The sequence below is a fragment of the Macrobrachium nipponense genome, chromosome 16 (genome assembly GCF_015104395.2).
Source record: "Macrobrachium nipponense isolate FS-2020 chromosome 16, ASM1510439v2, whole genome shotgun sequence".
Taxonomy (NCBI): domain Eukaryota; kingdom Metazoa; phylum Arthropoda; class Malacostraca; order Decapoda; family Palaemonidae; genus Macrobrachium; species Macrobrachium nipponense.
Window position 1 is genome coordinate 66,081,371 of NC_087209.1, and position 10,968 is coordinate 66,092,338.

Here is a 10,968-nt window from a genome sequence, read left to right on the forward strand (position 1 = left end):
CTCACTCCATACACAAAGCGTTCAATACCTTACACATATAGGTACAGAAAAAACACTGAAAGTGAGTGTAATAATATGACAGCGCCATGACTTTATAACAAAGAACACCAATTACGAAGTGAGATACAGACTTGACGGCATATAAAAAATATGACAATTTTCATTAAACCAATCCGGCAAAAGAGCAAAGATCCGAAGGAATCAAACTCTTGTCACTTGAAATAAATGGATCGTTCTACAATCACTTACTTTGGATCTAATGAAAAACACACGTCACTTCAACAAAAAGAACCATGAAAAAGCGAAGGCAAAAACTTCGCACATGCAGGAGACTTCAAGTTATGGCGTAAAGAACATCTGGTGAGCTAAGCGTAAATCAAAAGATAACCAGGACACCAGATTTCCCACAACTATTTACCAAAGGCTAAAAATTACAATACTCAGTTTAAATGTGGCATCGCAGTTGCCATTATTATAAACTTTACTTGCTTCGTTTGTTCTTTATAACTATTAAGTATTTATTATTTGATTTTCCGGTTATGACAGATTAACCATTACTTTCGAATGCTTTAGTTTTCACATACCTTTGAATGAATGAAGTATCATGAAATGTATGTTATAAAGTCAAGCACTGAGGCACTTTCAGCTATTCAGCGCTTAATACAGTGAGGTGTTGGAGTAGTTGGACAGCAAAGTAAAGAAAGAAGTCCTGAAAACAAATGAGATGAAGTACATGGATCTAAAAATGAAAATGGGAGTAAACTCCACAGTTGCACAGAGAAGAAACAATTAGAGAGGTTGCTCAGAGAAGGAATGGAAGTGAAGGAAAAAGTGAATGTAGCAAGAGACCTAGGGGACGTTGCAAACACCTTTAAGTAATGCTTACAGTGCACCAGGTGAGGTGCACTGATACCAATAACCTCCATAGGGAGGTGGCTTCCTTATGTTCCAAGCATGAAGGAAGCTGTCATATGTTTCCTGTGATACATGCTATAATCTTATCTGTTAAACTAACTTCAAATTGCATGAAAGTGTCAAATCTGTTCTGCTTTTGTTCATTAAGCCATAATTATAATTTACTTATTCTAATAATATGCTTTTATTTATGCCATAAATTACAATAGACTTCGCTTGAAAATTATATTGTTATTGTTATATTATATTGTTATTGTTATATTATAGTTATTGTTATATTATCTATAAATCAAAAATGCATAATGTTTGTTTTATTCAACACCATTATGGGCGGACTGTAAGCATAGCCAAATATAAAATATATCGAAATGTAAAATATATACGTATATAATCTGTTGGCGTGGGTACTGAAATCAAATACATTACCCTACTAGCCAGTTATCTCAGTAAATTACCCCTGGAAAAAAAATGGGTTATCCCAAAACTAGTTTTCTCCTTGTACCGCTTAGCTCTCTCTCTCTCTCTCTCTCTCTCTCCTCTCTCTCTCTCTCGTCTCTCTCTCTCTCTCTCTCTCTCTCTCTCTCTCTCTCTCTCTCTCCTCTGTATTGTGTTTTACTATATATAAATATATATATATATATATATATATCTATATCTATATATATATAGATATTATATATATATCATATATAATAATTATATATATAATATAAATATTATATATACACATTCGAAAAAGTATAAACACGAGTTTTGTGGGGGAACCTGTAAGTTTCTCTGTTGGCTTTTGAACCTCGGTATACACCATGAATAAGTTTGTAGTCGTAGTGTATTATAATATATATATATATATATATATATATATATATATATATATATATATATATATATATTATGAATTAGGACTTACAGACTTTAGTCATGAGGTTCGAAAACCAGCAGAGAAGCTTACAGGTTCCCCAACAAAAATTAAGTAGATTTTACATTCTTTACGAACCAATAGTTTTAAATACTTTAGATTATAGTCTAACCTCTAGTTAAGTTAAGTACATCTTAGTTTTACCAGACCATTGAGGTGATTAACAACTCTCCTAGGGCTGGCCCGAAGGAAGGAGATATTTTTACGTAGCTAGGAACCAATTGGTCACCTAGCAACGGGACCTACAGCTTACTGTGGGATCCGAACCACACTATCAAGAAATGACTTCCTCTGATTCCGCGTTGGCCGAGCCGGGTTTCGAACTTCGGACCATCGGATTGGCAGCCGAGTGCGAAAACCACTCGTCCAGCGAGGAACTCTAACCTCTAGTAAGGTTTAATGTATACACACACACACACACTAAGACTTACAAACTTTAGTAATGGGGCATAATGAGGTGCAAAGCCAGCTGAGAAGCTGACATGTTCCCCAACAAAAAATCAGTAGTCATACAATCCTTACCAACCAATAGTTCTAAATATTTCAGACTAAATCCTAACCTCTAGAAATAAACGCTCACATTACATTCTTATAAGTCTCCTGCCCAGCAACTGTTGTATTTTGAGCACCTTCACTACAATAGTAATTTAAACCCAGACGGCTGTATATAATGGCTAACATCTAAGTAAACAGATCACTTCCAAGTTCGGTACGTTATGTCCTCCCTTTTCCTGCAGGACTTTTGAACCTTTTCTGAGGTAACGACAAGTGAATGTCTACAAGAAAACGTGTTAGACTTATAGGTCCACAAACTAATTAATGAAAAGCTCGGTTTAAACAGACTTTTCGGTAAGTCTACATAGAATTGTTTTCATTAACAAGCATCCTCATTCCCACGAGTTTGCTTGAGAGTAATAATAGCATAAGTAGACAGGAAAATACGACAGAAAAAGTTCAGGTCCTCGAGTACATCACAGTTACTCAAAATGATTCAAAGCAGACAATTACATTACTGAAATCCAACATAATCCAAAATGCTGTGAAAGTGCTGACGGAATGGTGTCATACTGTGAGGCTAACAGGGCTCATCATGCTTTTATATTCGCTGAACCCCTTACAAATAACGCTATTATAAAACTTCCAATTGAGTTTATTTGCTCTGGTGATCGCGTTACGTGGCTTTTAATCAATCAGCTTAATATCTGTACAACTCCGTGTACTCTCTTCCCCAAAAACAGCTACGTATAGATATCATTCATCACACTAACATATGCATATACAAGAACTAATGCCAGCAGTAAAGTAATATAGCAATTATAACAAATAATTAACGTTGCTAGGATTCCGATGCGTGTGAATAATATATACTATCCTGCTCAAGGTATATAGAATAAGGGAGTTCTTGCTATTACCAACTCATGAGTTAAGCGCATAGCACAAGTCTTATTACCTGTACTGATTAGCTGAATTGCAAATATTGTATTTGCATATAAATTATACACATTCAATTGGGGTAATGGTGATGAGAATAACACACACATCCAGCACAAACAATCCTTATCTACCCAGTGGTTGAGCGGATAAAATGCAATATTAGGCTTGTTCGCCCAGGCTGTAACAGTAACATAGCATCTCAGGCTTATTCGCCCAAGGTTTAGCGGTTAGGCATGGTATCAAACTATCACACATATTTGGCCCGTGATTGGACGCACTGTTTTCGTGAAGACAAACCAAGGAAAACCATTTTCCCACTCATTTTCATCTTTAAAGTATTTTCGAATAACGACATCTACTTGTTGCGGCTGGAAGTAAATGTCAAGGAGACAGATGCATGAGGATATCATGTATTAATATAACTTTTTGACTGATGAATATAAAAAAGGGTGTATATACCTAATACAGCAGAGGTGCGATGATTCGAGAAATTTACCGTCTTCTTTATATATTTTTACTTTCATTCCCAAGTGGTTCGTATTGAAATATAGCAGGCCCCCGGATCTTCCGACAAGCCCATTCGGGATGAACACAAAAACATAACGGCAAGAAGGTAAATTTCTCATTTCATATCACCTGTACAGCATTATACACATCCTTTTCAATACTGTTCAGCCAAGGTTATATTAATACACGATACCTCCGTGCAGTCGTCTCCTTAACATTTACCAAAATGAACAATCGTGTTATGCTATTCAAGCAATTTGCCGTGATTAGCGAAATTCAGTAGGTTCGGAACACTTTCATTATAGTCACCCCTAAATGTGGTTTTCTTTGATATTCTGACGACTTTCAAAGAAAACGTAAGTGTACTCCGACTATCTTACTTTAACAATTTTTATTTTTTTCTGGGGGGGGGGGGGGGGGCAATTAAAAACCTGTGACAGCACAAGGCTACCTTAGTCTAAAACAAACAAATCTCTGTGCTGCTCTGAGAGCATGAGCCCGTGCTGGCATAAAGCAAGCCTCATCTTCAACAACAGCCTACTACAAACAACCCCACTTTCCCAATATTTCTTCGAGACTGGAATTTGAATAGAACAGAACTTGGGCCAAAGGCCAAGCGCTGGGGCATATGAGGTCATTCGGCACTGCAAAAAGGTTTAAAAGGTGTATATGGAGAAAGACCTCGCAGTTGCACTATGAATCAACAGTTAAAAGAGAGCGGAAATTACAAAAGAATATGAACGGAGGTACAGTCATTGGAATGAAAGGGGGCTGCAGCTAGGGGTCGCAGGGACGCTGCAAAGATCCATAAGTAGTGCCTTCAGTGCACCGCACGAGGTGCATTGACTGCACTAACCCCCTACGGATTTTGGACTTTAAATGGTATTGTACGTTAAAATGTATCGCCCGCCACGCCCTTGGAAGGGCAAGCCCTATCTCTAGGCCTATAAAGACTTTCTTGCTAGACTTGCGTAAAGTAAGATTATCCAACATAAAACTCGAAGTCTAATAGTGTGATTATCGTGGCATACTTAATAATGTGTGAAATTCAGGTTATATAAATTGAAAAATGGCTTAACATAAACTAACATGGGTTTAAAACCTGTTAGTTAATGGCTTTTAACTAACTGGTGTGGTAAGCCAAAATAAAAGCTTCGAAGTGACTAATCATGGCACGTAATGTCCATCTCCACCCAAATTTCACCTCACTATCATGGAGATATTGATCAGAAAAATTCCAAAATACAGTCAATGTATTTTGTTTGTGAAACAAAAATTTCGAATTTTGTTTGAAAAGATATAAGCTGGTATGAAAAGTGTTTCACAAGCCGTCCATGAGAAACGATGGTCAGGTATCATATAAAACAGCTGATCACGATCACCTAGGTTCCAAGCAACGAGGCAATAGTACAACATCCGCCTCTCTCTATTTTCACCGTCTGCCGGATGGTATAAGACGTCGACTGACCTAGTGCCTCCTCCCATAGACAGGCACACACCAAGAAAACTTGCTGTGATCATCCACAGACTCAGGCTAGGATATAAAGCCTGCTGGGAAATCGTGGAAAACAGTGTCAGACCATGTGAACACTATCAAGAAGAAACACAGCAACCACTCCTTCACTACCTGCTGGAAAGCAGAGAAACAGCACAGCTAAGAGGTGCAGCACAAATTGCATTACTTGGCACTTGCACAAGATGCTGAGCATGCAGCTGCCACAGTCACAAAAACAATCATTGAAAACTTAAAAGAGCATGCCCAGATGCTCTACAACCTACCTCCACCAAGGTAAATAAACTAAAAGTAACATCAATCATCTTCATCACATCCCCTCACTGTAAGGCTCTATCCACATCATCCACTATCATTCTTCTAAACTTTACCTACCACTGAAATCCTCCCGCAGGGACCCAAGGGAAGTAAAGGGTTGGACAACCCCACCTGCACAGCTTCTCTAATATTCGAAAGCCTTACATTTTTCAAACTTCTACTACAATATGACATGATGGCCCTCTCTTACTGACACCACCATCCTTCCCCTGTTCACTCCTGTCTCTACAACTAAAAATATTTCCAATTTCATAAAACTAACCATGAACCTAATGAATCTTTTCAGATCACCTACGGGCCGAACAAGGGAAAGGCCCGTGCCAACAAGAAGTGTTGGCTTAATACAACAAAAACAACAACAACAATCTCTCTCTATTTCTCTCTAATGGCTCCAACCAACCGTCAACACAGCAAGCTATCGAACACACACACTCTCTCTCTCTCTCTCTCTCTCTCAAAAGAAAATGAAAAACGGGACTTGGAAGAAAAAACCCTATTAAATATCAAGCAAAACCCCAAACTATTATACTCATATGCGAAGAAGATGAATAAAAGAAGAATAGAAATAGGCCCTCTGAGAATTGAAGGGAGATTAACGAATGAAAAAAAGGAAATTTGCAACATACTGGCAGAACGATATAAGAGAGAATTCACCCCTAGAATAGATAATGAAGATAATGATATAGAAGTAAGGGAAGAAAATAGTGAATATTTAGCTGACAGAAATTAATGAAGCTGATATTGTGCAGGCAATTAATGAAATTAAAAATGGAGCTGCTGCAGGGCCGGATGGAGTCCCTGCTATTTTGTTAAAGAAAGTAGTTCATTCTATCGCAAAGCCACTTGCAATATTATTAAGACAAAGTGTAGATACAGGCAAGATTTATGATGAGCACAAATTAGCATATATCACCCCTACTTTCAAAAGTGGATCAAGACTAGAGGCCAAGTAATTATAGGCCTGGTGGTCTAACCATCACATATTATGAAAGTGTATGAAAGGGTAATGAAGAAAAATATTATGAAACATTTAATAAAAAATAATTTGTTTAATATAGGACAACACGGTTTCGTACCCGGAAAAGTACACAAACCCAACTGTTAGTCCACCGTGAGAACATATTCAAAAATATGAAAAGCGGAAATGAAACAGATGTGGTTTATCTAGACTTTGCAAAAGCTTTTGACAAAGTAGACCATAATATATTAGCAAAGAAAATTAGAAAACACAATATCGTAGATAAAGTAGGAAGATGGTTAAAAGAATTTTTACACAACAGAAAACAGATAGTTATTGCAAATGATGAGAAATCGGATGAAACCAAGGTAATATCCGGTGTGCCACAAGGTACGGTGCTAGCTGCAATATTGTTTGTTATTATGATTGAAGACATAGACAGTAATGTTAAGGATTCGGTAGTGAGTAGTTTCGCTGATGACACAAGAATAAGTAGAGAAATTACTTGTGATGAAGATAGGAACGCTCTACAAAGAGACCTTAACAAAGTATATGATTGGGCAGAGGTAAATAGGATGGTATTTAACTCTGATAAATTTGAATCAATAAATTATGGAGACAGAGAAGGAAAGCTATATGCATATAGGGGACCTAATAATGAGACAATCACAAATAAGGAAGCAGTTAAAGACCTTGGTGTGATGATGAATAGAAACATGTTATGCAATGATCAAATAGCAACTCTGTTGGCAAAATGTAAAGCAAAAATGGGAATGTTGTTACGGCACTTCAAAACAAGAAAAGCTGAACACATGATTATGCTTTATAAAACATATGTTCGTAGTCCCACTTGAATATTGCAATATGATATGGTACCCACACTATCAAAAGGATATTGCACAAATAGAGAGTGTACAAAGGTCCTTTACAGCTAGAATAGAAGAAGTTAAAGACCTTGACTACTGGGAAAGACTACAATTCTTAAAATTATATAGTCTAGAAAGGAGAAGAGAACGCTACATGATAATTCAGGCATGGAAACAGATAGAAGGAATAGCAGAAAATATCATGGAACTAAAAATATCAGAAAGAGCAAGCAGAGGTAGATTAATAGTGCCCAAAACTATACCAGGAAAAATAAGGAAAGCACACAGGACATTAATCCACTACGCACCAGCATCGATAATGCAGCGTCTATTCAATGCGTTGCCAGCTCATCTGAGGAATATATCAGGAGTGAGCGTAGATGTGTTTAAGAATAAGCTCGACAAATATCTAAACTGCATCCCAGACCATCCAAGATTGGAAGATGCAAAATATACCGGAAGATGTACTAGCAACTCTCTGGTAGACATTAGAGGTGCCTCACACTGAGGGACCTGGGGCAACCCGAACAAGATGTAAGGTCTGTAAGGTAAGGTAAGGTCTCTCTCTCTCTCTCTCTCTCTGACGGCTCCAACCAACAGTCAGCACAGCAAGCTATCGAATTTCGAACGCTACCCACTCCTACACTGAGGTTAGGGTAAGTTAGTCGTCCTGATTCTATTAGTGATTTTTTGTCACAGTACAGTTAGTTATTTTATTGAAAAAAAATACAATTTTTAGTACAAATTTGTCCACAAAGAGAATTAATACAAAATGTACAGTGGACAGTAATCTCTTTCTTCTGTTCTTGCAGGTACATGGCCTACAAAGAAAAATACATCAAACGCAAATAACAAGCCTATAAGACTATCAAAAACGAAAAAAGGGACTAACTACAAAGAAAAACGTAGTCACATCACTATCCAGTATCAAGTCCTAACACACATATAATGCTTGAAAAACAGGAAAAGTTTATTTGAAGAAAAACAGAAGACAAAGCCGCACATTACTTATACATATGAAGATCTTCATAAACATGAACCATATACACATAGATACGCACCGCGTTTATATGGTTCTTTCCTATACTATATGCATACTTCAGAACAGACAATTACTACAATCATGCATGTGAGAATAGCAAAGGCGCCAAGTTTTACCTGAGTAAACACGAACACAGAACACGACAGGTGATAATTAGAAAACATCAATTCCCTAACAATTACATAAGGCAGAAATGGGAAATTAAACACTTCTCAGTACGCGACAGATCTAAATTATCATCACCATCATCGCATCCTACGCCGTGTGATGCCAACGTCTGTGAAATTCTGTGATTCATTTTCTACAAATCTTTCATCTCCTGTACAATGTCTTCTTCGAATCCCGGCTCGGCCAACGCGGAATCAGAGGGATTTATTTCTGGTGATAGAAATTCATTTCTCGATATAGTGTGGTACGGATCCCACAATAAGCTGTAGGTCCCGTTGCTAGGTGACCAATTGGTTCTTAGCCACTTAAAAATATCTAATCCTTCGGGCCAGGCCTAGGAGAGCTGTTAATCAGCTCAGTGGTTTGGTAAAACTAAGATATACTTAAGTTGTACATTGTCTTGAAACCCCAACGTAATATAAATAAGAAAACTATTCAGATTTAAAAACATACTTTGTTAGAGAGTACCTATGTTAAAAGTGTTTTTGGGTCTGCTTTCGATTAAGATGAATTGCAACAAAAGATTACTTTGTGCTTTACATTCTAGTCTACTGTAATTTGAATATAATCGCTCTTAGTCACGAAACCCACTAGACTTTCTTTTGGTTTAATTAGGTTGATTATAATTAACCTAATTAACCCGAGTTTAGCACCTTCAAAGGGAGCCCAGGTTTCAACAAAAGGAGCTTCGTGTTCCTAGAGAGAATCCAGTGCCCCAAGGAACTACAAACGCCCTAAAAGAGACTAGCTCTAACAAAGAGAATTTAGGTCCATCACAGAGTCAAAGACGCCCAAAGGAGTTCCAAGTCGCCAGGAGAAAGGCCAGGTTCCCTAAGGAGAGCATCCAGCAAAGTCATGGTCTCCAGTGTGAGTACAGGTCACTAAGAGAGTTCAGAGGCTCCAAAGTGCCAATGTTACACAGGAAGAGTTTAGGACCTCCCAAGAGAGCCAAAGGAGTGCCCAGGTCCCCTAAGGATAGTCCATGGTGTTTAATGTTAGAGAAGCTGAAGTACAGAATGGGCCCTTTGCTTTCGTGGAAAAAAAAAATAAAATAAAAGATGCTCAATTTATGACGTCGCAAACAATGTAGCACTGCACAAAAAACTTAGGTAAAAAAAATAACCGGTGGATTGCTGATTAGACAAATAAACAATAGACTTTGAAACTGATTGCAAAAGAAGACAAATTTTCAAGGATACTTTAAAAAACGCAAAAACTACACACACGAAATACAAACCAAATTTTTTCACTAGAACTTTTTAAAAAATTTTTATACGTAGTCATATACTCAGTAAAACCATTATAATTAATATTGTAAATATGCGGTAAGTAAAATTGCGAATGGAAAAACAGAATTTAGAACATTAACTAAGGAAAACGCCCTGAAAGCATAAGCCACAACTCAACAATATTAACAAAAAAATGTTTGTTTCCTTTCCTACCTCTTGTTGCAGTGCGTGCTCTGGTACTTAAAAAACATCTCTGACAGACCTAACGTGTATTCTGACCGCACGGCTGCACACGACTACTGCCTTCAAAAAATCCAGGGAAGGATATCACACACTTATTTCAACCTACAGCGATGCACTAATGGGGTTGTTTCGTCAATATGTTAAAGAAATAAGCAAAAAGGCAAGATTCCCACCTAGAGGAGACCAGACCGCTATTTGGTTCACCGCTGCCACTGTTTATTTGCAAGAATGCGGGAGGAAAGACACGCAAACATTCGCAACAAGGGGAAAAATGAACTCGCTATCTGGCCATTATTATCTTGCATCCCAAAGCTCATTACTGAAAATCTAGTAAGAAATGTGAATATGAAGTCACAACATCATATTCGCTAAAGTGTGGATTCAAAAGTATGATCTTTTTATTGAAAATTACGGCCAAACATAAGGAGTTTTTCAGTTTCCAAACTTGAAAGCAGTGAAGATCAGCAATATATTTATTTTAACTGGAAATGAGTGCTTTGTTATTCAAGAATACAAGACAACAATACGGTGTTCGCATACAGACACCAGAAATAATATATACGTAGATACATATATATATTATATATATATATATATATATAATATCTATATATATATATATATATATATATATATATATATATATATATATATATATATATATATATATATATAATATGTGTGTATGTGTTGGTGGCTTTTTGCATCAAGTCTTCATGTGAAAACAGTTATGGGAAGATGAACTCTATAATACACACACATTATATATATATATATATATATATATATATATATATATATATATATATAATATATATATATATATATATATTTGAGCTTCATTAAAAGTACAAAA

General features: G+C 36.8%; 1 protein-coding gene across 1 annotated transcript in view; it reads left to right on the forward strand.

Moving 5' to 3' along the window:
- The window catches only part of LOC135195233 (uncharacterized), a 36,500-nt gene that overhangs the window by 25,214 nt on the left and 318 nt on the right, over window positions 1–10,968 (forward strand). Inside the window, exon 9 of the mRNA XM_064221501.1 lies at window positions 9,291–9,649. Within this exon, the coding sequence (XP_064077571.1) occupies window positions 9,291–9,649 (359 nt within the window). The remainder of the gene's footprint in view (window positions 1–9,290; window positions 9,650–10,968) is intronic.